General features: G+C 51.5%; 2 protein-coding genes across 8 annotated transcripts in view; one reads left to right on the top strand and one right to left on the bottom strand.

The window, feature by feature from the left end:
• Positions 1–640: 640 nt before the first annotated feature.
• Positions 641–27,592, bottom strand: RRP1B (ribosomal RNA processing 1B). Of its 3 annotated transcripts, none has more exons than XM_057545168.1 (16): positions 27,233–27,592; positions 20,412–20,494; positions 18,780–18,837; positions 17,458–17,543; positions 17,102–17,163; positions 16,634–16,763; positions 15,245–15,309; positions 14,626–14,807; positions 12,207–12,301; positions 11,513–11,610; positions 10,036–10,055; positions 8,793–8,924; positions 7,604–8,274; positions 5,784–5,933; positions 4,247–4,310; positions 641–3,378 (listed from the first exon to the last, which is right to left on the bottom strand). In XM_057545168.1, exons 1-16 carry the CDS (start codon positions 27,360–27,362, stop codon positions 3,185–3,187), a joined length of 2,220 nt encoding a protein of 739 aa, XP_057401151.1. In that variant the 5' UTR covers positions 27,363–27,592; the 3' UTR covers positions 641–3,184. The 3 variants fall into 3 exon arrangements, with proteins under 3 accessions (XP_057401151.1, XP_057401152.1, XP_057401153.1); XM_057545169.1 differs by having other exon boundaries at positions 8,793–8,921; XM_057545170.1 differs by lacking the exon at positions 18,780–18,837 and having other exon boundaries at positions 27,233–27,273.
• HSF2BP (heat shock transcription factor 2 binding protein) overlaps positions 27,531–27,736 on the top strand; it is a 94,065-nt gene continuing 93,859 nt past the window's right edge. For 2 of the 5 annotated variants that reach the window (XM_007172671.2, XM_057545174.1), the window contains exon 1: positions 27,559–27,633. The gene's annotated coding sequence lies outside the window, so the exon portion shown is untranslated. Of the gene's footprint in view, positions 27,634–27,736 lie in introns of all 5 variants that reach the window. The other 3 variants (XM_007172672.2, XM_057545173.1, XM_057545172.1) reach the window with 3 other exon arrangements.

Raw genomic sequence — 27,736 nt, 5'->3', positions numbered from 1 at the left:
CTGGCACCAAACGCCCATCGCTGGAGGAACGGGTGGATACAGGCATCTCGTGGTCCTGCTGCTGAGACGGGGGTCGGGGAGGACGTATGAGGGCGTGGGGGTCTCACGGGTGTTCCAGGTGTTATTTTACGGGTTGAGTGACCCTCTGTGGACATGTCTGGGATCCAACCCGTGACCGAGGAGCGTCTGTTCGGGGAACACGTGTGTATCAAGGCCAAGAGCAGATGGCGGTGTCCTGCTTGCCTGGGCGCGGGCCACGCTGACGCCCAGCAGGACAGGGCTGTCTACCTTTCCCCTTGGGGAAGGTGAGCCGCGGCAGGCAGCTCTCTGCGGTGCAGATGGGAGTCCCCGCCCAGGACACCGGCGTCCCCTGCAACCATCCTCACGGGCCGAGGCCTGAGGAGCAGGTGCTTCAGGCCTGGCAGTGAGGGTGTCTGTGAGCAGCCGCAGGGCAAGCCTCGCCACACACACCCTTGCCGGCTCTGGGCGGCGGACGCACAACAGAAGGACGGGTGCCCAAAGACGCTTGTTTTCAAACACTTACCACTGTCCCCAACGTCGGCGAACCCCGGCTGCATTCTAATAGTTCCCAAAGAGGCGTATTTTTACATACGCTGACAGTCAAGATCAAGTACAAACCTGAGGGCAAAGACTGATTTTTTATTGGATTTGGCTTTGACAAGTACTGACAAACCCTGCAGACACGAATACAAAATGACTGTAAACAAACAGGCCTTGCCAGCAGTCAGGAAAATTCAGAGAAAACACACACACACTAGTCAAAAGACAGATTCAATTCCATATTCCTTCCAACACTAGCAACTGCTTCCCGATTTTCTTTATGCTTTTCTTTGTGCTTTCAGTTCAGCAAAAGTTAGAAAGGATAATACCAAATTGTACAAAACTGATCAGTCCTATGGGGTAAGAGGGAAGGTGATCATTTTACAAAAGACTGTAAGATCACCAGCATTAATTTAAATTATTTCCTTTCCTGGACTTCCAAGTCCCCCTGGCAACTTTAGCTAGGAAAATAACATACATCCAATAGAAAACTGGTATTCTAAAGACATTTCCTCATGTGATACATTCTTGGAGTGTATGGAATGAGAATTTTAAAAAATTGTATTTTTTCTTTCTTTGTTGCCAAAATTTAGGCATTAGAAATAAGCCACAGTAAACCTACTGAGCTCACCCACAAAATGGAGTAAGTCAGGACAGATTCAGAGGACAGATGGAATCCAAGACACACTGTCACTCCTGGGCTCCAGTCCCCAGGCAGGACGTCCCCAGGACGCCCCACTGGGCCCTCAGGAGCGACAGATGACATATCAGAGCGAGGAAGAAAGCCCCCGCCCTCAATTGCAGGACAAACGAGCCATTTTTGCCGTTGGATGTCTTGCTAAGACATCTTAACATCGTTGGATTATACGGCCCATTTGGCTGTATGACCCATCTTGAACGCTGAAATAAAAATTGTTAGAAAAATAATTTGACCAAGGATAACGAAACATTTTTTTTAAAAACAAAAAGTTAAAAATATCTGAGTATTCAAATCTAACCTTTTCACACTATCAGTTTTGGTTTCGATGGATTATATCAAAGGCAGCACACTAAAAACCATGCAACCACCACAAGGTTACAATGACTATTTAACAGCATGTTAATGATTTCTTTTCTCGTGGCCTGATAATGATAAAGCTTTATTAGAGAGCGGGCAAAGAACAAAGTTCACACGTCCTCCTTCTCACCAGGGCCCCCGCAGGCCAGCCCACCTGACCTGCAAGTTGTCAGCTGTGGTCTCTGCAGAGGACCCCACCCTGATCACGTGATCGAGGAAACCAAAGTCACATCAGCCCTGAAACCCCAGTGAGGCCCTGTCACCCCAAGTCGCAGCTGGGACCACCAAGGCAATGCTGGGGTCCTCTGCTGGGGAGTAGCGAAGGGGGCTGGCTTGGGTTGTGGTGAGAAACTGGGGCTCCTGCACAGGGGGAGGGAGAGGGCCCGAGGTCCCCTGAGCCAAGAGCTGAAACTATGTTCCCCGCAAATTCTGCACCACCTCCTTAGGTGTAAACTCCAGACAGAGCCGGGAGGGGCCCCAGGGGCTTCTCTAAGGTTTCTGGGTCTGTGTCCCACCTGCCACTCAGGCTTGAGGGACAGACACAGCTTCCCAAGACAGATCAAACGCCTAGCCAGCACTGCTCTAAGCTGCATTTGTTTTTCCAACTGAAGTCTGAGCGCCTTCCACCCCTGATTGCTGTAATTAACTAAAATTAGAGCTTTATAAAGATCTGTAAGTGCAAGCTTCAACATTTGAAAAAAGGTAGCTACGAACAAATAAATAAGCACAGACAATTCCTAAAGGCTGCTTCTTTTGCCTTCCAGCAAGAACCCAGGTTTCAGACACGGCGGCCGTGCCTCTGAAGACGTGAGTTGGGACTGAAGATGGGGAAGCTGCTCTTGGGGCCGCCAGCCAGGGAGGGTGTCGGCTCACACAGCACGAGGACCCGGGCGCCCAGGGAGGACATCCTAGGCTGGCCCAGAGATAGGAAACCAGGGAGAAGACCAGGCCAAGGTAGAGGGAAGGAAGTGCCTGACCCCCCGAGGGCAGAGGCTCTTCTCTCCAACCCCGGTGCCCCCAACTCGCAGGGTCACCCCCGCTGAGCACGCACTGAGAGCGCGTAGAAAAAGCGCGGTATTGCTGATGTGGTTACAAGTCACCTCTACCCCAAACTGCCAAACACCCCCAGAACACGGGAACAAAGCCCTACATGCTTTGAAAAAGAAAAAAGACAGACTGTTAGACCCAAGACCACCAGAAAACCAGCCTTGCTTGGCAGTTCCACATGCGCAGGGCGGGGCTGGCGAGGAACAGAGCCCCGGGATGCCACCACGTGCGGCATCAGTGCAGGGGCACCGGGCAGCGTGCTCTCAGCCCACGGGCCTCGCCGCCACAGCGGGGGGCCCTGAGGTCGCCCACAGCTGGGAACACCTGGGGAGTGGAGAGCTCGAGCACGGACGTCTGCAGCAGAAGCTCAACCCAGACGCCAGCGGCCCCGCGGCTCACCCAGAACCTCGTACACACAACTCATAGGAATCTATAAAACAATAAAAAGGCCCCACCTTTTAAACGTTATAATTTGTAGAATACTCTGTACAAAAGCAGTCTCTGAAAGGACTGACTACCCTAGAAGAAGTCTATAGCCGTCGGCCTCCTCTTTGGCGTGCTGGTCAGCGGCTTCTTGGTCCCCAGCGGCGTGCTGGCCGGCGAGCTGCTGGGGGTCTTCAGCACTCCATGGAGGGGTCTCTGCTCAGGGTTGAAGGCCACCCGGGAGGGGCCCGTGGGACTGACCAAGATGCTCTTGTCCGTCTTCTTGAATTCTGCCCCGGATGAAAGCAAGGCCACAGGTTAACAGGGTCCGCATGCCTCCTCTCTCCTGCCGATCCGCCCACCTCGGTGCTGCCGGCAGCACAGGCTCCCGCAGGCCCCGAGCCGTGAGCTCACTCCCGGGCAGGACGGTGCCCTTGCCAGGCCCGCAGAGAGGGCCCGAGAGCCCGGGGGGGAAATGGAGTCACCAGGGAGGCTCCTTCCCTCGGACTTTAATCCTCCACGGAAAACGCCCTGAGGCCGCCTGCATGGACGTGGGGGAGCGCCAGGCGGGCCAGGTCGCAGGGGGTGGTTACAGAACATGGGCACTCGGTGGACCCCCAGTTTGGGTCTGGGATGAACCCCAGGTTTACACAGTTGGAGGAGACTTTCCTTCTTGGATTTGTTCCCCCCATTTTCTCCAGCGCTGAAGATGAGAGCGTCTCAGGTCCTCTCCAGACAGCCCCTCCCTTCTGCACGCGTGCGTGTGTGTGCGCGCGCACGCACACACACACGCACGTGCGCGCACACACAGTTTACTTGCGGTCCTTAAAAACAGGACCTAAACTCATTATGTACTTGTAAAAACCTTAGTTTCCTCCTTTGAAAGACAAAGCAAAGCAAGTGAATCACACCCTTATTGAAAGCGGTAAGACAAGCGCGCCCCTCTTCCCCTCTCCCCCCGGGGAAGGCAGCCTGCAGACCTTCGCGGAGGCAGGACAGACCGCCAGACCGCGGGCTGACAGGGCTTCTGAATCAGGGCAGGCAGGCCTGGAAGCCAAGGCCCTCCCGCCGCCCCGTGAGCAGCCCAGCTGGGGGCTGCCCGCTGACCCAGCAACGGGCCCAGGCCCTCCCCGCCCCGCAGAGCGGACGCCGACTCACCCGCAGTCGTGTTCCTGCTCAGCCCAAACGTCACCTTCTTGGAGCTGGACGGCGTCCCGTGTGGCTGCGGAAGAAAACGACACCGAGAGGAGTAAAGGATAGCGGCCGAGCCGCCCCGAGAGCCCATGGGGCCGCCTCGCAGGCCCAACACTGGCGGGCCAGCCCCGCTCTGCAGTAACCGCCTGTCACTGGGGCCCCAGGGAGGAGAGCAGAGCAAAATTACGGTGCTTGAAACCTCCCGGGAACGAGAGAAAGCTCACCATTAACTCCATCCACCTCGTCCCAGAGCCCCGCCGTGACCGCGTAAGGGGAGCGATGGGCCCGCTCCCGTCATGGCACCTGACTTCTGGGGGCAATGGACGGGCACTTCCCAACTTCTTGTGCAGGCGGACTCCAAGCGGATTGGATCTTCTAACAATTCATCAAAATTAAATAACTGCTTCCTATCTGCCAAATTCCTAGAAGCGTCCCCCTTCTGCGTTATGAAGCACGTTATCAAATCCTTCTCAGAATCCTAAACTTGTGTGAATCCCATAATTCTACTTTATACCATTTTTGCTTTAATATCAACATTTTAAGAGAGGGACTTGGCTTGTGTGAGCCTTGAGTCATTGAACTCATATACCTAAAATACCTTAAAATAAACACAGGCAGGGGCTTCCCTGGTGGCGCAGTGGTTGAGAATCTGCCTGCTAATGCAGGGGACACGGGTTCGAGCCCTGGTCTGGGAAGATCCCACATGCCGCGGAGCAGCTGGGCCCGTGAGCCACAACTACTGAGCCTGCGCGTCTGGAGCCTGTGCTCCGCAACAAGAGAGGCCACGATAGTGAGAGGCCCACGCACCGCGATGAAGAGTGGCCCCCGCTTGCCGCAACTAGAGAAAGCCTTCGCACAGAAACGAAGACCCAACACAGCCAAAAATAAATAAATTAATTAATTAAAAAAAAAAAGAACCTCTGCTTTAAAAAAATAAAAAATAAAAAAAATAAACACAGGCAGCGATCACCCTGCTGGTTCAAGTGGGTGCTATTTAAATGTGAACTTGCCAGGGTGTCCCCAGTAGGGCCAGCTCGGCCCGCCCGCCACAACGGCTCCGCCAGGACCTCTGTCTCCTGGGGGTGGGCCGGACGCACGCCCAGCGGCCCGGCCTGGGCATTGGCACGGCTGGCCCTGCCTTCCTGAGCCCTGAAACAGGGACCGCCCTCTCCCACTGCCGCGACTCGCTCTGACCACTCCCCTCGTGTCCCAGGCGGATCTGCAGACCCAGACTCCCCAGAGCTTCCGTCCTCCCCTTTGCTGCCTAGTCCCGCGACTTCCCGGACATGGAACCCCAGGCCCGCTGACGCGTAACGGTGTCACTGACCACACCTCAAGCTCCCCGCTGAGCCCTGGGGCTGTCCGGGGCCGGAATGGCTGCCTGAACAAGGCCGGCACTCCGCGGGAAGCAGCAGAGGCCGGAAGCGGGGCCCCTGTCCGCGCCTCGGGTGGCTGTGGTGGGCCGGGGGGCAGAGGGACAGCGGGGCGGCGGGGCGGGTACCTGTAGCCCGGGGCCTGGCAAGGTGGCGGCCCCGCTGCCCTTGGCCTTCCTGAAGAACAGGGGCTTCGGGGAGGAGGCGGCATCAAACTTCACGAAGTCCTTCTGGGTCCTCAGCTGCTTCTTCAAAGGGCTGAGCGCCCCACCGCTCCCCTGCGTGTAGAGGGCGAGATGCGGGTCACGCCACCCGTGAATGCGGGAAGCGAGCAGACACAACGCGGGACCCGCTTACCAGCTCACCCCAAGCCCCCCGTTTCCTGTTCCAGGTGTGCAAACACCTCGCTTCCTGAGCAGATGCCACACACACACGAATGCCGGCCTCTCCACGCTAGCACCATGCCGATGGCTAGAGGTCTACCTTCTCAGTCACGAGAACCCATTTTTACCCATCTTCAAACTTATGCCCATGTTCTGAAGATTTCTGCCTTTCAGAGACCATCTACTAAGCAATAATTCACTCTCTCATTTCTGATCAGACATCGCTGCCCATGGAAAGCTTGGCACGGGAGGGAGAGTGTGAGGCTACCAGGTTCTGTGGGTCCGTGACAGGCAGACACAGAATGTCCCCTGGATGTTTTACACTGACAACCCCACGGCGGCCCCGCTCTATTCCTGGGGTCTCAGAGGTCTGGGAAGCCCAAGGCAGCCCACTGGTGGTTTTGGCAAGTCCGTGGTGTTCCTGGCCAGGACCCACGGTGTCGCAGACATGGACGAGACACGCCGCCCCTTGGGAAGGAAAGCCTCCTTCGACCCTGTGACTTATTTAGCAGCCTCTCCAATCCTCTCTGAGAAGGGCTACTGGGGGCCAGAGAAACGAGACTCGGAGAAGGAAATTCCTCTGATATTCTTAGTGAAGAAAGAGCATCAGTGACTAGTGGGTGAAGGGCAGAGGCTGCAGAGCCCAGAGAAGGTGACACAGGTGACCTGGCAGTCAGGGAAGGCCTGAGGTGAGAACAGACTTCCTGAATCCGAGCTGAGTGCCCTGCCGCCCTGGCTCAGACCGACTACGGACCCACTTCAGGATCCTGCACTCTGAGGCCTGAAAGCAGCGTTTAACCCCGTCCACACAAGCTCCGTAGACAAGGGCCTTGACGTCATAACTGCTGCAAAGCAGGAGATGCAGATACACGCGCTGGGCAGGGGTCAGCTAGCTTGTTCTGGAAAGGGCCAGGGAGTGAACGATTCTGGCTCTGCAGGCCGTGAGGTCTCCGTCACACTCCTCAGCTCTGCCGCGAGACGCACAAGCAGCCAGGCCGGCATGGGCGCCACTGGCGGGCTGTGTGCTAGGGGGACGACGTCCGCCAACCACTGGCACAGACGCACTGCACGTCCAGAGAGGAGGGTGCGAGACGCAGACCTAGAGCCCAGGTCCCCGTCTATAGGTGGCTCTAGAGATCCAAGTGGACAAAAAGTTTTTTCACTCAAAACATCAGTGAGCTAAGAGAATTTGGGGCTTCTGCCTGTGCCAAAGGCGCCCAGGGCCGGCCATGAGTTGACGAAGAAAACTGAGATCAGCGTGTGACGGAGACACACACCCGCCTGTTGCTCTGCTAGGACCGGCCGCTGGGACTGTTCCCCAGCCTGAGGCGGGCCCCGCCCTGGCCTCTGCGTAGCCGGAGGGGGGGGGCTGGGGGGGAAGCAGAGGAAGCCACCGAGGTGGGTCACTGCTTGCTCCTTGGTAGAGGCTGTCCGGAGCCATGACCGCTCCCTGGGCCAGGGGCTGGCTGTCCCCTGCCCTGCCCATCCATGCGGCTGAGGAGGTAGGGCGCTGACACTCCTGCCGGGGAGCTCCAGCACCCCCGCCCTGGGCGCGGCCGCCTTACCAGAGCCTGGACGAGCTTGACCCCTCTGTGCTCTGCCAACTTTGACATCTCTTTCATTTTCTTCCTTTTTTTCAAAATGGCAGCTTTCTGAGCAGACGGGTCATAGAGGTCAAGGCCGCCGGGCTCCCCCCTCCTTTTCTTCAGTTTCCCGCCCTGGGGCGGGATGGCAGGGCAGTCCCCTCTGTCTGCTGGGCTCGCTGGAGGGCCCTCCCTCCGGGGCAGGGGCCAGGCCGGCGTGGGCGGGCCGCTGCCGTTGACCAGGAGGGCCCCGAGCTCCCGCCTCCTCTTCAGGACTGGGGCGCCGCCAGCCGGGGCCGGGGCCGCTCCCTCCGGGCCCTCCACCTGGACCCTCAGGCTCCTCTTCCTCAGTCGTTTCCTCCGGCTGTGCAGGGAGGTGGGCTCCAAGCCGCTCTGCTCCTGGGGGCCGGGCGTGGCCACCGTCCCCAGCTCGGCCGCACTCGCTTCCCGGGCTCTCGCTTCCCGGGCACTTGCTTCCCGGGCTCTTCCGGGACCGGCCTCCGGCTCCCGGCTGCCGTTCTGCTCCGGACACGTGGCCTCACCACCGAGCCCAAAGTGTTCGGGCCGGAGGTGGTTCTTCTTCTTCTTTTTCCTTTTTCTCTTTGGAATACTGCCAGCGCTCTCCTCCTCTTCGGCAGTAGAGAACTTCGTTCCTAGAGACACAAAACGGTCAGTGAGTGCCCCGGCGCCCAGGCCGCCCTCGCGGGGTGTCCCAGGGCACGTCCCCACGGTCTCCCAGCAGGTTCTCCCCCGCGCCCTCGAACCCCACGAGCTTTCTCCCCTGGCCCCATCTCTTCCCTGCCCCAGCTGTGACCGGAAGCCTTCCTGAGGCCTGCTTCGATATAAATGGATCTGAAATAGCATTCAGACTTCTACTAATTTTCAGGCCCAGACCCAGTAATAAAACAAATGCTCCGAAGGGCAGTGTCCACCCAGCATCTCCACGTCCCCACCCACTTCCTCCACTAGGAGTCAGTAAATGCCTTTACTTTAGGGAGGCTCAACGTGGTTCCACAGGAAACAGCAAAACACTCGGACAGACCTTCTGTCTCAGCCAGCCCCTCAGAGCAACGGCTTCCGCTCTGCGATGACCCGGGTGGATGGCAAAGGCAGTCCCCGCGCCGCCCCCCTTTCACCCCCGCCCTCGCAGGCTGCGGGCTTGGCGGCTCACCTCTCCCTCTTTCCATTTCCGTTTTCTCCAAAAGTTTGTTCCCTTTCTTCTTATGCCTCCCTTGACTGAGGGTTTGGTCATCTTCATCAGCAGAAGTGTCCTCAGCAAAACTGAGGTGAGAGATACTGCCTGCTGGGACACCAAAGCCCCTTCTGGTCAGCTTTCTGAGACCGGCACCGCTCTGTCCCCAGGGCCTCCGAGCCACGCCCCCCCCCCCCCCATCACGCGGGGAGAGTTTTAACCCTGATTTCTGCCATAAGGCCCTCACTACTCCTCCGACCCCAACCTGAAAGCTGGGACACAGGAAGTACAGACTTAAAAACGCTTTGTGGGGACTTCCCTGGTGGCACAGTGGTTAAGAATCCGCCTGCCAATGAAGGGGACACGGGTTCGAGCCCAGCTCCAGGAAGATCCCACATGCTGCAGAGCAACTAAGCCCGTGCGCCACAACTACTGAGCCTGCGCTCTAGAGCCCGCGAGCCACAACTACTGAAGCCCGCGTGCCTAGAGCCCGTGCTCCGCAACAAGAGAAGCCAGCGCAATGAGAAGCCCGCGCACTGCAACGAAGAGTAGCCCGCGCTCGCCACAACTAGAGAAAGCCCGCATGTAGCAACGAAGACCCAACACAGCCAAAAATAAATAAATAAATAAATTTATATATATATATATATATATATATATATATATATATATATATATATATATATATATATATATAAAAGTTTTGTGGATCTCTCAGAAGAGGCAAGGGACTGCAGACCTGGGGTGACACCCTCCACACCTCAGTCAGGTCTGCAGGGCCCTCCAATTCTAAGCCCCCCGCGTGCACAAGGGACGGGGGCAGCAGACCATCCACTTGGCTCAAATGTAACCAAGCTCACAGGCAGCAGCTTCCCCTGGGGGACGACTGATCACACAGCAAATGAAAGGGACTCGGAGAGATCAGCTTGTCTTCTTCATGAAGAATCCACTCTGCCCCAGGGGCTCGAGCCCTCGCCCTGGCGCCCACAGGGAGAGCCCGCGTCTGGCTCCGCGCTGGTCTCTGGACGGGGAGTGGGCGGCGGGCTGGAAAAGACCCAACGCCGGGTTCCTGCAAGGGCCTCTGCTCAGTTGAGCAGGCTACTTTCTCATGCTTTCAATTCATGTCTCTCAACCCTGTTTTTCAATATTTGGCACAAGCGCCCTCTGTGGGGTCCACGCTTATTAAGAACATCACCAATTATAATCTTCTCATTTTCCTCACCTTCAGAGAGATCTTGGAATCTGAAACAGAAAACAAGAAAGGTTCCTAGAGAAACCCCGTCTTTCTGTCTTCTATAAACATATGCACTAACCTTTTAAAATATAAGTGATACTTGTCTTTTCTTAAAGTAAAATCTTTATTGAGATATAATTCACATACCAAACAATTCACCCATTTAAAGCGTACAACTGAATGTTTTATTATCAATATATTTTTACTGAAGTATAGTTGATTTACAACGTTATTAATTTCTGCTATACAGCAAAATGATTCAATTATACACATATATACATTCTTTTTTTACATTCTTTACCATTATGGTTTATAATATGATACTGAATATAGTTCCCTGTGCTATACAGTAGGGCCTTGTTGTTTTCCATCTTATATATAGAAGCTTAAAGGGTAAGCGACATTTGGAGTTTGTTAACTCAGCTTCCTTCTCTTCCAGAAGGGGAGGTGGAAGAGGAAGGCGGTGTGAGGCAAGGGCGAGAAACAACGGACAAAACTGCCCTCAAGTGTCATCATATCATCAACGACACAAGGATCTAAAGATTTGTCTTGGCACATCCAAGTGAAAGGGAGAAATTAAAATCTTCTTCTTGTTTCTTCAGGCTGAAAAAGCTTACATCTCTACTTACATTCCATTCTCTGCTTTGTTACCAAGTGGAGACAGCCTAGCCGTGTTTTGCTCTACACGACAGCTGCGTTAGAACAAAAGGAGGTGTGGGGCGTGTGCTGTGAGGGGGCGTGTGCTGTGAGGATGCGTGTGCTCTGAGGGGGCGTGTGCCGTGAGGGGGCGTGTGCGTGTGGGGGGCGCGTGGGCTGCACGGCAGCGCCGGGGAGCAGACAGGCCCGCGTCCAGCTGCGTCTGGCGGCTGCGAGCCCGGGCCATCGGTCACCTCCCGTGCCCCAACTAACTCATCTGTTAAATGGGGCCGTGACAGAATGGCCTGGGGCGCTCTCCTGAACGTGAAATGATTTACGTGCAGTGCTCAGAACAGGGCCGGCTCACAGAGTGTGTGATCAAGGTCAGCTGTTACCTGTCATCAGTCACAAGCCCCGGGGCTGCACGGTGAACTACCTGAATGGTTGTAATGGTGTCACCACCACACTACTAGCAAACAAACTGGGAGCTGGGGGGTGGGGAGGGGGAAATGGCTGAACCGCTACCCCAACCACACTGCAACTTCTTGATTAGTAGACTTTACACGTTCTCCACACGCTTCCATCTACATCGTCACGAAACAGCTAAGAGGTGTGTTTAGCCGCCTCCGCAGAATGAACCTGAGGGGCAGGGGGCAGCTGTGTTCACAGACTCTCTCAGTGTATGGGCACTGCAAGGCTATGAGTGGTAACACTAAAGGGCCCAGAAGAAAGGTAAGCACGGGGACAGCTCATCTCACGCCAAGAAACCAAAGCGCTGGACTTGAACACGAACGAAGATCAGGTGAAACCTTCTTCCCCGATCACTTACTTTTTGATGAGCTTGGAGAGACGTTTCCTGTTGAAGGGAGGGATGTTTTTCCTGTTGGTTATTTCCAGGAGTCGGTCAGCAACTGCCTTGTAGTCAAACTACGTGAGAAGAAAAACTGAACATCAGCCCGAAGCACAACGCTGCCTGACTTGGAAGTCACATCAACTAGAGAAAGGAAACCCAGAGCTCGGGATTCTGGAAGCATCCCCCAACAGGATGGTGTGCACAGCATGCCTAAGGCCTGCCAGCCAGAAGCCTAAGCACTGCCTTTGAAAACTTCCTTCTGTTTGTTCTCAGAAGAAGCTACTCTTTATTTGTTCTATTTCTTCTTCCTGAAAATTTAGTTGGGTATGCTGTTCTGTAAATTTAATCTAGATGTTCTATTTGTACTTGGTAACGTAGTAAACCTCCTTTATTTGAAAAGTACCATTGGGCTCGCTTTGTTGTATGGAACAGAACAGATCTTCGTAACTGAGGCCAGAATGAAGACTGACATCTTTCAAATTGCCATCGTACTTAAATCTCTGTCTCCAATAAGCTCATTACAAGAAAGGCGACACCAGTGACTGAGGGATTAAAAAAAAAACCTTACGCATTAGGCATGTGGTTTAATCAGCTCTGACCCCAATTCCCCAGCAGCCAGGCGGCTCCACAGCAAACCTATATTCTACAAAAAGCAACACCTGCTACCAACCTGGAGAAGCAGCCCGGCGTCCTCCATGCTTCCGCCGCCGTCCCGTCCGCCTTCCTCACCGACTTCCTCTTTTCTGGAGTGATATCTGCCCAGTGCTGTCAAGGAACACATCCACAGACACAACTCAAACACATGGCCATGGCTACCCCCAAAGGAGCCACCTACCGTCCAATTAGGTGCCTCTTAGTGAAAAACAACATTTCTTTTTCTTTTCTTTAAAAAAAAAAAAGTTATTTATTTATTTGGCTGCGCCAGGTCTTAGTTGAGGCACTTGGGATCTAGTTCCCCGACCAGGGATGGAACCTGGGCCCCCTGCATTGGGAGCTCAGAGTCTTATCCACTGGACCACCAGGGAAGTCCCAAAAAGAACATTTCTTTACAGACAAAACCCTGCAAGTACATTTATAATCTCCCAAAGATGTTTTGGTTTTTTAGTCCTGGGACATAAAAAAAAAAAAAAAAAACCTGGGAGAAATCACACATTTTGCCTTTTAATTACGTCATAGACAAAACCCCACTGTGGAGTGCAGTGGAGGTGGACGGGAAACCTGTGGGCCGAGGCTCAGGCAAGCAGGAGGAGGGCAGACAGGGTCTGTCGCTAGTCTCAGGAAAGCTGAGGCTGTGGTGAGCTCTCTACAGTAGGACACTGACTCTCAGGGGGCCGCCTCAGGAAACACAACAGGCTTATGTTTACGTGACTCTGGCATTTAAGAAATAATCCAAAGAGCATTAAAGCCCATGGAGAAGCAGATAGAAATTACTACTGAAATCACACAAGCTCTCAAAGGTGTCCCGTCTCTGGAATCCTATCAGCTCCCGAGTGGTGTGGCCTCAGGGCAGAGCCCGGAGAAGACTGGGCGAAGACTGGGCGGGTCCCACAAACGGCTGATGAAGAACCTGGGGGGGAATCTTGGGAAGCGCTCAGCGAAGAGGGGGAACGGCTCTAGTTCAGACACAGACGTGGTGGAAGGAGCGGGCCACAGCCAAGTCAAAATGTGCTCAAGGCCATTCAGTGAGTTGTCTCTCGTGCTGAACTTACAATTAGAATATTTTATCTTTTCTTTTTTAAAGATTTGTCTTTTCCTGACTAAAGAATATATGATCATTGAAGAAAACTTAGAAAAAACAGACAAAAGTACAAAGAAAATAGAAATCACCCACAATTTTGCCACGCAGGGCTAGCTCTTACCACCTTGGTGCATATCCTTCCTGATACATACATACGTGTTTATATGCATATGTTTAAATATACAAATCAGGCACCTTCTACACAGTTTTTTGGTCCTGCTATAAAAAAATTTAAAAATTATATTTTCTCTATTAGTTTTTGAAAACTTTCCTTTTCAATGGCTCTAGAACATTTCAAAAGCATGGGTACAACCTGAACTAGCCCTTTACCTGACACCGCGGCACCAAGATGCTGAAAACCGCCGTGAGCTCTGATGAGGCTGCCTTTTAATAGCTACTTTATTTATTTATTATTTATGGCTGTGTTGGGTCTTCGTTTCTGTGCGAGGGCTTCCTCTAGTTGTGGCAAGCGGGGGCCACTCTTCATCGCGGTGCGCGGGCCTCTCACTATCGCGGCCTCTCTTGTTGCGGAGCACAGGCTCCAGACACGCAGGCTCAGCAGTTGTGGCTCACGGGCCTAGTTGCTCCGCGGCATGTGGGATCTTCCCAGACCAGGGCCCGAACCCGTGTCCCCTGCATTGGCAGGCAGACTCTCAACCACTGCGCCACCAGGGAAGCCCTGAGACTGCATTTTAAATGCCCCGCGCAATTCCCACGGATACAAACAGCGCTGAGAACAGGGTCCATCCACAGTGCTTATTTATACACCCGAAGAAAAAGAACCCTGGAGGAACTCGGAGACAGAAAGGAGGGCCGCACAAACAAGCATGCGTTCCCAATGCAACAGTAAATCAGGTCTCCCGTCAGGGACCCTCTTACAGACACGAGGCCACATTAGGATTTTTAAACACATCAAAAAAGCCGAAGGAATTCCCTGGCAGTCAAGTGGTTAAGACTGGTTAAGACTCGGTGGTTTCACTGCCGAGGGCCTGGGTTCAGTCCTGTTCGGGGAACGAAGATCCCACAAGCCTTGCAACGCAGCCAAAAAAAAAGCCGAAACAACAAAAACACACAAAACCCAAAGCAACAGCAACGAAAATGAGAAAACCCTCGAAGAAAGCCCTGCGACCCTGGGAACTGCAGAACTGTGCATGAGCCCCAGTGTAACCAGGGGCCCTGGACCCCACGAGTGTCTAAACACAGCCCTACTTCCTTTCTCAGGAGGCGGCCAAGGCAGAGGCACCTCTGATGAATTCCAGGGTGTAGTCAGTGAGCTGGCAACAAATGTATTAAAAAGTGTTCCTTTGAGTGAACTTTACCTAAGAAAGACTCTTCAGGTAAATTCTGTTACCTGTTTTCTTTCTCCTGATTGCTTTTCTCCACGTCATCTCCTTTCCAGACGTCTCTTCCTCAGAGAGGTCACTGTCACTCACTTTGGTTTTCTGTTCCTCGACCGTCTCTTCAGGTGCAAAAGGAGACTGATCTACAATGACTTCAAAAACACCCCTAGCTATAGTCTGTACCAGAGTCTGGCTGAGGGCGGAAGCACAGCAGAGAGAGTGTGGTTAACAGTTGGCCTGGACTTGGTTCCCTAAAGGAGCACAGAGGGCTGGGAGGTGGAGGAAGTCACCGCACACCCCGTCCAGCCCCCCCGGGACCCGCTGGGACCAGCGGCCGGCACCCGCGTTTCTAACCACACCCCCGCGCCAACCAGCTGCAGCCGCCAGGGGCCAGCTCGGCGCCGTGTGCCGAGGCGGAGGGCTCGGGGGTGGGAGGAAGCCCGGACGATGGGAGGGCGAGGTCCCCGGAGCCGCTGGGGGGCCCAGCCATGACTCAGAGCTTCCTTCCAACGCCGTGCAGCTGTTCTTAGCTTTGGAGGGCCTGTGCGCCATGCTGCACCTACAATTTTACCACCACCTCCCATAATGAAGCACCAACCGAAGCAGTAAAAACACACGTGGACTACTTACTCCTTAGTCTTGGCGGCCACCTTGCAGAATGGGTCAATAAACTTGAGGTTCTGATTGGCCAGCAGCTGTAATTTAGAAAGAGGAAAAACAATGAGGGGGAGAAAAAGAGCCTTTCTCCTTTCTGATGTGTCCTTGAGAAAGGAACCATTCGCGTTTCTCACACAGACTGAATCAGACCCACACGTATCTCACAACACCCAAAACACACTCCGCTGAAGGTCATGGCCGCCATCCAGCCACCTGGGCATCTCGGCGCAGTGACGAGAGCAGACTGCCCCTCCCGGCGTTCCCAGCACACACGCCCTCCTCCATGGAGAAGTCCTACTCAGACACTCCCAGACACTAAGGTGAAGGAATCAAAAAACAAATGTTCACCGCAGAACACTCGTGGAAGAAGAGAGTAAACCACTGCTCCTGATCCCAAATTCAGATAATCACTGGCGTGCTAAAAATTGTGTATTTCCTTTCTAGCCCTCTGTCTGTTCACGTATGAATATATACTGAAAAAGCCACGCCATTTGCCCAGCTTTGTCTGTGGCGTTTTTTCCCTACTGCTTTTTATTTTTATTTTTTGGCTGCAGCCCATGGCTTGCAGGATCTTAGCTCCCCGACCAGGGATGGAACCCGTGCTCCCCGCAGTTGGAAACGCCAAGTCCTAACCACTGGACCGCCAGGGAAGTCTCCCTACTGATTTTTAAAAAATAATTAATTAATTAATTTATTTTTGGCCGCGTTGGGTCTTTGTTGCTGCGCGCGGGGGCTTTCTCTAGTTGTGGTAAGCGGGGGCTACTCTTTGCTGCGGTGCACAGGCTTCTTATTGCGGTGGCTTCTCTTGTTGCGGAGCACGGGCTCTAGGCGCGCGGGCTTCAGTAGTTGTGGCTCGCAGGCTCTAGAGCACAGGCTCAGCAGTCGTGGTGCACGAGCTCAGTTGCTCCGCGGCATGTGGGATCTTCCCGGAGCAGGGCTCGAACCCGTGTCCCCTGCATTGGCAGGCGGATCCTTAACCACTGCGCCACCAGGGAAGTCCCCCCTCAATGCTTTTTAAAAACTCAACATCACGAGCATTTCCTCATGTTACAGAATCCTTCGTTGGACTGCATAAGCTGTTTTCAATTCTGTTTTATAAGACTGCCATGTACACCCTTACTGCATAAATCTTTATCCACATGACCCATCACCTGCTTAGGACACATTCCTAGATGGGGGAAGAACTACGTCAAAAGAAAGGCTGACCCATCCGTGCTGCTACTGTGGCTGGTAGCCCTGAGCGCCAGCAAAAAGCATTTTCGCCCCCAGCTCACGAAACATTCAGAGCGGGGCCAAGGCCCTGCCTGTTCGGGAGAGCTGTGGCCAGACTACACTGCCGCAGGGTGTCTGCCCACTTCTTACCTCCTTCCCTCCCACCTTGGACAGTTCATCCAGATAAATATCAATGAAGTGGAATTTCACTCCGTTCGGAGACTGACTCTCAGGATGTAGGATCTCCTTCATTAAGACGTCTAGGAAAAGCTTGATTCGGCTAAAGGAAACAACACACACGGTTCTGTTAACCCCAGCTGCCAACATCCTCTCTTCCCCCAGAGAAATTGGCAACACTCTCATGCCCCCCTGCTTAACAAGCAATGCGAGGCGGAAAAAGTTTGACAACCACTGAAAGGAGTATAAAATGCTAACTGTCACGTGTGCTCAGCTCTGCTGGATTTGAAGTTCTCCACGCGTAAGGATGTCTTGCTCTTGGTACGCAGAGTGGAAGGCGTGGATCAGGAGATTCAAACTTGTTAACTCAAACACCTGAAACCACACTATTGCCTTAAAAGTTTTAAGGCCCCCAAACGCTAACCCAAATAGTTTACCAACCTTTCTTCCCAGCCGTTTCGCTTCAGAACTTCAAAGGACTGCCTCAGGACCAGACGAATCAGCTACAGAGACAGACAACTTTTGTTACAAAGAAAGGGAAAGCGAGAGATACCCATCAGCTGAGCGGAGTGATTGGTATAGCCTGCATCCCCAAAGTGAAAAAGCTTCTGCAGTAATCATATTTAGCTTCTAGAACAAAAACTGCTAACTAAGGATCCCCAAACTCATCCCCAACAGCTGAAAGAGACAAAACAGACGGCTCTGAGCACATCTTCCAACGCTCTCCGCTGGTCACCTCACCGTGCACCACACCAACCAACCCTGGCACGGTCCGCCAGCTGCCGCCGGGCCCTCACCATGTGGTACTTGTCCAGGCGTAGCCCGTCGATGTCTGGCCACTCCCGGTTCACAGTTTGCCAGAAGGTCTGGAGGAACAGGTGCTCTGCAGTGAACAAGAGGCTCTGAACGCTTGGTTTACAGGGTACCATGTTACCACAGAGCAAGAAAGTAACGAAGGGAAACAGACTAGGATTGTTTATTCACTCTTCTCAAGAATTCTTGGGCAGCTAGAAAATCTGGTCAGTAACTAAGTATGCTCAATAACTTCTTTTACATTTAAATAAAAGCATATTTTAATAACAGGAAGGCTGGTAATATCTTAATGTTCAACTTGAATGCTGTCTGGAGAGTGTTTCATTATCCACTGCAAAGCCACGTTTCTGTTAAAAATCAAAAGATTTCCTGAGCCACAGCTACTAGCCCTTTTTCAAAGCCCATCTCTACCTAACAGTCAATCCAAAGCCATTAATTCTGATGAACTCTTGGAGGATCCATGTAGACACTCGGCTTTTTTTTTTTTTTTTCATGTTCAGTGTCAGCTGGGTGAGCTCTAACAAAACATTCTATTCTTCTCTTCTGAGCCATGAAATTAGCACTTTTTCACCCCAAAATAATTTGGTTTTTTTGATTTACTTCTTTTTGCACAATTCTCTCTTGATATATGAAAAGCTACAGTATACTCCATGTGTAGAATTTTGGTCCTTACGACGTCAGCTGAGACCCTGCTAAAATCCAGAGAACCACTGAGGGTTAATAAGGCCAGTGGATGGCTGTGTTCTGAGGAGGGCTGAGCAAAAGAAGCGAATTCTGCTTTCTCTTCCTCTGTAACTTATCAAAGCCTGAATGTCTCGGAAATAATTAATTCCTCCCTTTGTTTATTCTTTTTGGTCAAGAGGGGTTACTTTACAGCTTGTTACCAGTGACGACCTTAAACGGCTCTAGTCTTAAGGAGGATAAGCCATCCTCTACATCCAGAGGTTACTGCAAACACCAGCATATTCACACAGAGCCTCTAAGAGTGCTAAAGTAACTCAGGATTTGGAAACTCTGGAGGACTATTTCTTAAAATATTTTTTTGAAATTTTTGAGATGCCAAATGTGGTGTCCCACAGGACACCTCCTTCGTCACCCTCTCAGCGTGTTTAACACAGCTTCCCCATGGGATGGTTTGTCTCCTGACATTTACACACTAGCAGCCCAGGTTCACGTGAAGCTAGCCCATTGGAAAACGGAAACTTTGAAGGAAGGAGAAGAAACAATATTGACTAGATTTCTTAGGCAAGTTACCAAATCTGATGAACAAGGAAGTTTTGAAAGTCATGAAAATATCAGGACTTACGAGCCTCTGAGTTGTTAACAACATGGATGAGTTGGGAAATAGTGTTCGCTAGCTCCTCCTGCAAAGGTGGGGTTGGGGAAAAACATCGGGGTTATTGCGTGGTACCACTGAGACGACAGCATCACGGCCTGAGGGGAGGGGCGTCTCTAGCTCTTGTTCTCAATGTCACTTCCACTAAGAAGAGTGTATCTGGATATCTGGACTTCACCAAATGTGAAATTCCCAATTTCGACGGACCACTGTGCCAACTCAACATGCCTTTGAGAACTGTCTAAGCCGCACACTTACATAAGTCATCTCTAGCTATGCGCTCAAATGACCTACAGAAGAAACACACTAGCTGTCAACAAGTCCTGGCTGTCAAAATACAACTTGAATTGAGATTCCATCCAAACCCCCAAATAATGGAAACACAGGTGCCAACGAGGGGGAGTTGCCGGCAGGCAGACACCGGGACTGTCGCTCCACAAGGCTCCGTGTGGAACCCGGAAGTCCTCTCGTTGGCCTGCTCAGAGACAGGCTGCAGAGGCAGGGCGGTGGGAAAGGTTAAGGGCATCCAATGCCACGTGCAGAGCCCGTCCTGCTGAGCCACACAAGCTCGCTGGGGAGAATTTGGTGTCTCGGTCTATGAAGAAACCTGCCTTGGGGAGTGTCAACAAAATAACTGTTTATGAGTTACAGAAAGAAAGAACAAGCCTTGTCGATATTACCTGGACTCAAGTCTTTCGTACGCATTTTGAATGAACTCCCAGACTTGCAAGTGATGTTCCTTTTCATCTGTTTTCTTCCTCCACTAAAGCTGTTGGTTGTTACTTTGAATGTAACTTAAAAATATTTTGCTCCGCTATCCTACTCAAAACATGTTCAGTGGAATAAAGGCAATAAATCAAAGTGAGTCATTACACGGCTTAGGGGAAGTGGCAAAGCCGCATGGTAAAACCCAGCCGAGTAAAACCTACCCACGACGTGTCGGGGGCTGCAAACAGCGTTTCCTAAGGCTGACCCTCTACTGTTGCGAAGGCAGGTCTGCTTTTACACGTCAGAACAAATCTCTTAAAGAGCCTAAACCATTTTCTCTGATAGTTTTGGTGGCGGGGCTCGGTGTGCTCGGCAGACAGGGGTCCAGGTGAGCATGCACACCGGTGACAAGTCTCCACTGCCTTTGCGGGTGAGGCCATCAGATCCGGGGCCGCTGCTCACTCTACAAAGACCCTGCCCCCAGCATGGGGGCTGCCCAGTCCCGGGCACCCACTTAGCTGTGGCAGAGGTGGGCCTGGAGCCGGGGTAGGTCACAAGATCTTAGACTAGTGCCATGCTATTTCTGACCACAAATAATAAGAGATGTAACAGAAACTTTAAAATAAGTAATGTAAATAAAACCTACCGTGGAACCTATGAAACTGTGACAGAGAAATAATCTAATTTATGTGTCTTCTTTGCTTTTTGAAGAGATAATTAACCTCACTGCTTGCATCCCCTTCTACACGGACAAGAGGTCAGAAAGTGAACCCTTGAAGCGATGGTTTTCAGTTTGTTTCCGTACATTAGGGATGGATACAGCATAAAATGGGCAGGTCTCTTATCCACCTGTGCCAAAAATCCAGTCATATGACAAAGGGAACTGTAGATTACCTGTAGAAGGGGTTCATCCTGCACCCACATGCAATAGAAGAGCCCTTTCCATATTTTTAGAAGTTCTTCTTGGCTGAAACCTCCTAGAGGGTAAAACAGCATAAAAATCTTATTTTAGAGTCCAAACATTTCCTGTCTAAGTTTAGAACTGCCACATAAGCCGTGAAAATAATACTGCATACGTTTTCATTCTTTCACTTGCAAATGTCTTTTTAAATGTGAAGCATACATTTTCTTGCTGTTACAAAACAAACACACATAAATTAGGCAGTTTTATCAGCTATGGGGCAGGGCGGTAGTGGTGGCGTGTTCTTATTATCTGAGGAAAGAAGCAAATGTCATCACAACAAGACATTAACTAATTTAGTGGTCATTTACGAGTTCCCCCAAGTGGCCCTCTGCCTAAAACTAGCACCTCATCCTGCACACCAACATTTTCACTGGTCTTGCAAAGCAAAACCGCAAATCCTACAAAAGATGAAGGATTTGCTTAGGTCCCGTACAACTAGCCCAGGGAAACTGGCAAAGCTTTGGGATATTTTTGCAAAGATGACCTTTTTAAGGATCGGACGTTCGGCTGTACCTTGATCCCCCTCTGTCCTGGTTAGTTTTCATTTACTGGGCAAGCGTGGTCTTGTTTTAAGTGGCATCACCCTGGTCAGCCTTGTTCTCGCTCATTATTCAAGCCCCCCACCTCTGCCTGAACCGCCTATGGCCAAGCCACAAGTTGCACACAGACTTCTGTCTCTTGGGTGGACCCCAGGTGTCACGGAACAATTGCTGAGTAACAATAAGAACCCACAAAATCAGGTAAGTGTAGTGTACACCCTTGCAGTTTCCAAGCCTATGGAGAACAAACAGAATCCTCAAGCCTTGATGACTGTTACAAATGGTCTTTATTAATATTTCACTAGAAATATTACCAGGTACTACGAGGAACCTTTTGGAGGAGCAAAGGATAAACTAGGTGAGTGTAAACAAGTATGTATTTGGAATCAATGTGATTTCAATACTCCAAAGCATAATTAAGTTAAAAGTGACAAAGAGATCCCTTTTGATAGAATGAGGTTTATTTATTTTATTCAGAGTATGCTTTAGAGCTTTATAGGTGTTGATTTCCAAGTTACTAAAGACCTTTCTCATACCAACAATTTCATTATAGTGCATTTTGATTCTCTGTGATAGGCTCTCACTTCACCAGAAACTACAGTAACATTGGCTTTATAAAGTGCCTTGCCTTTAGGGGTCGGGCGAATGATGTGCTGACCAGTTTCCTCCCCATCTTGTAATAAATAAGCCACACCCGACTACACAGCTATAGCGTAAGTGGTAAGTGCCGCCAGAGCAGAGCCAACTGCAGTCACGACCGTAGTAACTTTGTCATAGTCACCTGTGTTTATAATCAATCATGTTAAGACTAATGAATTAGTGGATCTGGGTAAGGATCATCAATGGCTGCTAAAACATTAGGTGAAAAAATACTGAGGAGCGTATGAATGATGAATGGATGAGTCAGACCAACAACACCCAAGCCCATTAGATGTCCCATGTGATGCAACAGCAAGAACACAGCATCACTTGTTAAGTATTCTCTCAAAAACGAAAAAGCTAATCTACCACTTCAAATCTTAACTATTAATACCAGTTTGCAGGAAATATAGGGGTCAGAGGAACATGTCAAATGAGACCATGGGATGCAGCCAGCAAAACCCCAGATGTCAGAAACTCTATAGGACAAATGACCCAGTTCCTCCAATGAATAAACTGCAAGGGAAAAAAAGGAGGATAAGCCTGCTGGAATTTAAGATATTTGTAGACATATCGACCAAACGCAATGGGTGGTCTTGTCTGGATTCTGATTTGTCATAAAGAATCTATGGAATGATGGGAAAAACTCAACAGATTGGATATTTCATATTAAGGAAAAATGTTCAGAAGGTGTGATAATGGTGCTGTGGTTAGGTTAGAAGGGTCCCTATCTTAGAGATACACGCTGAGGTATCAGGAGATGAAATGAGATGCTGGGGGTTTGCTTCCCAGGAATCTCGTGGGAAGGAGGAAGTGGGCCGATTAGACAACCCGGCCAGGTAACTAATAAATACTGAAGCTAAGTACTGATATTTGAAATTATGTACTTGAAATATTCCTTAATTAAAAGAAGAAAAAAAAGAACTGCATGAGATTATCAAAATGTTATCACGGGCTGTTTTCTTTCTTCTTTTTACTGTTTAGAAAACTCATCATAATGAAACTGGAAAAGCACGACCACTGATGAAACAGGATTTAAATGACACCAGTTCCTGCATGAGGCTTGGGACTGGGCATCCTTGTTTTTGCCAAGCAGCTACACGGTCTCCCCCTCCAGGGCTGCCCCCCTTCAAGGCAGGGCTGGGCAGGGCTCACCTACGTGGCGGGAAGCAGCCAGCTGGGCTTATGCCAAAGCAGCAGGAATCCCCGTGCCCACAGGGCTGGCGCAAGAAAGGACCGGTCACGCCACTGCTGGACAAGATACTCCTGCTCAGGCCTCAGGAAAATTCTCGTGATCTCTCCCGGGAGACTTGAAGAGAAGACACGGTTTGGACCCTGCCACACGGCTGGGAGCCTGTCTGAGAATGGAAGCATCAGGGGGCAGCAGAGTTGTCTGCAGAGAAGCTGGGCTCTGCTGCCATCAGTGGAGCTCCTGCATAAAGCTGTGCTTTGGGTTTTTTCCCCTGAAAACTAGTGTGGCTTGGATATTCTGTCAAGTTCCAACTGAAAAAGAGTCCTAACCAATAAGAACATTTATGGCAAAAAAGTCATATACTATATCAGAGTACACAATTGAAAGTGGCTTATTCACTGCTTCCCAAATCCAGTCCCCACCCCCCGCCCCGAGGGACCACTGCTCTCTGCCTGGTGGCATCTTTCCTGTGTGTGTTTACACAACACTCACGTGTGCTAGAGAAACGCACAGGCGTGTGTGCTCCAGCCCAGAAGCCTTTTCACTAAACAGAGCACAGTGTGTGCTCACCTCCAGATGGCTCCGCTAGGGGCAGCAGCACGTCAGACCACCTCGAAGTGATCCTGGGAGGCGCTCAAGCATCTCTGGATGACCCACACCTGCACCAGGCAAAGGTGTGCTAGGGTGCACTACAGAGGCCTTTGTGAGGGAAAACAGACAGTGGGCAGGAAAGGGGCTTTCCTTGAAAGCCCCTTTTTACGTGAAAGCGTATTCTGACTTTCATCCTACGTGGAGCAACCAAGTACAGCGGAAGCAAAGCACTGGTCAGGCCCCGGTCAGCTCCTTCCTGGCTGTCACTCCTAGAAAGGCCTTGAGCCTCCTGTTCCTCACCTGTGACACGTGTCAGGTTCATGCTTAGGGTCAAAACTAAGTGTACAAATGAGAAGCATGTTGTAAGAGCAAAGCACTACGTGGTGGGCGGGTATCACGGTGATCGTCCCATGTTCTCTACCCATAGCCTAGTAGAGCTCTTCTCCCTTAAAAAACATCTGTTTCCAACATATATATATATTCCCTCATTTTCACCCAGGAATTTAACTGGTAAAAACAAGGTACCAATCTTTGAAGCATGTAAAGCAAAACAGAGAAATGCTCATCATCTAATTTCCTTCAAGACCCTGAAGATGAAGTACGACATATCTGAAGCAGTTTTGTCCCACAATTGCTTTTTGGATCTGTCTTTTTTTCTTGGGGGTTGACTTTCTTAAACTTAATACAACTAAGTTTCTAACAACAATATAGGTTTAGTTGCTCCAGAATGAATGAGGTGAGCACGAAAGTGAGACGTGGAAGTCCAACAGCTGCTCTCATCACGAATCAGCCCAGGAGGCAGCTTAGCCGGTAACACGTGACCCCACGCCTGTGTGGAAACAGCCACAGCTCCCCGTTTCTCTAACTACTGAGTTGAGAGACCCCAACCCTGCCAGTATGAAGAAACACTTGTTTCCCCCATAACTGCCATTGGCTCTAAGACACCATCAACTATAAGATGTACTGTTATCTTATGTGCTGCCAAGAGAAAGCAGGAACGCAAACGAAACTGTCACAAGGTTGATTTTAAAATTTATCCCAATTTTGGATGTTAAATGCTTAAACCTGCAGGATGGATAAAAGAGGCAGAGATGCTTGTCTGTTCTGTTCACTGCTGCACTCCCAGTGCCAAGAGTAGTGCACGAAATAATAGTAGCACAGAGGAGGTGCTCCACACGTTTGCTGAATATATGAACGAATAAACAGGGACGAAATGAGCCCTTGTGAATAAAACCATGGTTATTCTACAACTGTGAGTGATCAACAGGAACACTTAAAGTAGCAGAGCAACACTGAGTTGCTTTAAGTTCTACAAAGATTTTCAATTTGTTTTTGAAATCACGAAGCTCTCTGTGTTGCTAACAGACAGCAAGAGTAAAATTTCAGACTGCCTTTACTATGCCGAAGACGACACAGAAAACTTGAGTCTGTCAATGAGATTCACTGTCAGGCCAAGTTATTTCCAAACTTGTGTTTCTATTCTGACGAGCACAGCTGTGGCAGATAGTTTTACTTTGTCCCATCATCACTGTCTAAACATTCACTTTGCAGTTACTTTTTGGAAGGCCCGCTACATTCCCTGCAGTGTGGGCGTGGTGGTGAAAAGGAGTACAGGACAAGTAACTCAGGTGGGATGGGCGCTAACCAGACCAGACCCCGGGCACTGGTACACCCCCCCGGCCTCCTCCCTCAGCATCACCTTGGCATTTCGGACCCTGAGCCTGTTCACCAAAGGGGTTTGAGCACCAGGCTCCGTCTGGCTGCCTCAGCCCGAATGTACTGCATCTGGTCCCTCTTCTGTTCCCGTACACAGGAAGGCCCTCGTACGTCTGCGTGTGCGCCCACTTCCGGCTAGGAAAACAGGCGGAAGCGGACAGTGTTTTGGGGGGGGAGTGGCACATCTACTGATAATACGGAACGGTGCAGCTAAGCGCCACAACAGAGACATACTGGATATCTCCAAATCCTAGAGGAGCAGGGCGAGGTGATGGGGAAGGAATTTAGGGGCAAGCGATGGTGAACTGAATGCTGGGAGTGGATCAAGGCTGGGAACCTTTTCTGAGTGAACAGGAGAAGTGAAGGTAGAGGTGATAAATGGTGCACTGTACACCAGGAATCGGTGTGGAGCGGTCACACAGGGGCTGAGGTGGGGAGAAAGAGAGGACAGATCACGGTCCGCAGACCTGGAATTCCAGGTGGTGATGTGATCCAGCTGTTTTAGGAAGATGAGCCCAGGCTGGTTTGTGGAGCATGGGTTCAAGGGGGGCCCAAATGGAGTTGTTAGATCAGCCAGGAAGTAAGCAAGTGCATAAGTCTAGATGAGATGGAGGGGCCTTCAGTCAGGGCAGAGTAATTCAGGAGAGGAGACAGGGAAGACCAAAGGACAGTGGATGCAGGGTGCAGGGAGAGGATGAGGAAGAGTAGTCCAGGCCAATGCACGTGTCCAGCTAGAGTCTGAGTGGAGGATGGGAACTGGCATCCAAAATAAAAGAGCACGAGAGACTTCCCCGGCAGTCCAGTGGTTAAGACTCCGCCTTCCAATGCGGGGGCTGTGGGTTTGATCCCTGGTCAGGGAACTAAGATTCCGCATGCCGCGCAGTGCAGCCAAAAATTAAAAAGACCACGGGCAGCAGAGAAGCACCAGAAGAGGAGGTTCTGGAGGGAAGAAAATGAGTCACTTTTGGGCATTCTGAGTTTGAGGACATGCAGGTGGAGACGTCAGGTGAGTAGGGCCTAACTGAGCTGAAAACAGCAAAGGTCTGGGATAGAAGGTTAAGGTTAGGAACCTCTAGCATATGTATATGGGATAAGAATAAATTAAATCTGTCGGGGAGACCCCTAACAGAATCGGAGTCAGAAAGCTTGGCTTCATTCCTCTTTCTAGCAGACTTCCCATGAAACTGTATTTTCTTTTTCCTGGGTAGTCTTTCGTGATTTCTCGTCAAAATAAAACAAACTAAGGATGTCAGTACAGGGATAAATAATATCAATTCTTTCAAATAGACTCAAAGCATTAATACTAGCAATAAACAAATCAGACTTTATCTCAGTGCAATAAAAACCTCCACTGCGTACAGTAGTTCATGCCTTCAAGGGTTTACAGATCAGGTAACGAAATCCGTCAATGGCACCCCACTGCAGTTAAAATCCAAACCACAAAGCCCCGTGTGACCTGGCCACTGCCTACTTTTTCAACTTCATCTGTTAACACCCTCACCCTCTCTTCCTGACCTTCCAGCTCTTCCCTCTCGCCTCCTCTCAGACCTGTTGAACGTCACCCCGAGAGGCCTCCGTGGAACAGCCTGTATAGAGGAACTCTCTCTTTCCTTGGTTTTCGTTTTCTTTACCTCACTTATACGAGCTCTGTTTCAGTTATCTATTTCCCGGGACAAGTTCCTCGAGGGTAGGGTTTCTATCTTCTCTCCTGTAACCCCAGCACCTAAAGGTGTTAGTCAAGTGAGGACGTAACTCAATGAAGAGCGCACCAGAAGCAAGCAGGAGAGTCCACTGATCCAACCGGACAGAAAGGATCTATTCTCAGCCTCCCCACTCGCTGTGATTTTCGGCAGACCACCTAACCCTGTCGGCCGCAGTCCCTCAACCGTAGAACCGGACGAGACCCAGCAGGAAGTGGACACAGAAGCACATGCAGGAGTGCGAATCAGTGCCGCACGCTCCCCTCGCTCCGCCGGCGGCTCCCCCGGCCCGGCCCCCCTCCCCGCACGCCCCGGCCCACCCGGGGCTCCCCAGCCCCGGCCGCCATGTGCGCGGCGGACCGCCGGGAGCCCACCTGTCTCCCTCTGCGTCTTCACGCTGATATACTGGCGCAGCTTCTTCACCGCCCGGTCCCGGATGCCCTTCTCGTGGGACGCCAGCCGCTGAGCGAACTGGATCTCGGCCGGCTGCATGGCGGGGGCCATCGCGCCCGCTGGAGCATCCCCGGCCGCAGCCCGCCGCCGCCGAGCGCCAGCCGCCGTGCTGCCCGGGCCGCGACTGCGCAGAAGGCAGCGGGGCGGGCGGCGGCGCGCGGGTTGATGGCGTCACAAAGGCGCCGGACGCCGCTCGCAGCGCGTTCTGGGAGTAAGCGCGGCTGCCTGGGCAGCGGGCGGACTCGCGCAGCTCGGGTTCGCGTCGCGCCTTCCCCGTTCCGCGGTCTCTCGGTCGCCAAAGGTCGGGGCCGTTGACTGCGAGGTTAGCCGGCGTTGGGTGTTGGCCAGGAAGAGACGGATGGCCAGTGTTACGTCATATAGCATTTTTGCGCCCACTCCACGAAGTCCCCATCCGATCGGCAGCT

The sequence above is a fragment of the Balaenoptera acutorostrata genome, chromosome 4 (assembly GCF_949987535.1).
Source record: "Balaenoptera acutorostrata chromosome 4, mBalAcu1.1, whole genome shotgun sequence".
Classification (NCBI taxonomy): Eukaryota; Metazoa; Chordata; class Mammalia; order Artiodactyla; family Balaenopteridae; genus Balaenoptera; species Balaenoptera acutorostrata.
Note: the sequence above shows the minus strand (reverse complement) of the source record. Positions and strands in the feature narration are given on the sequence as shown.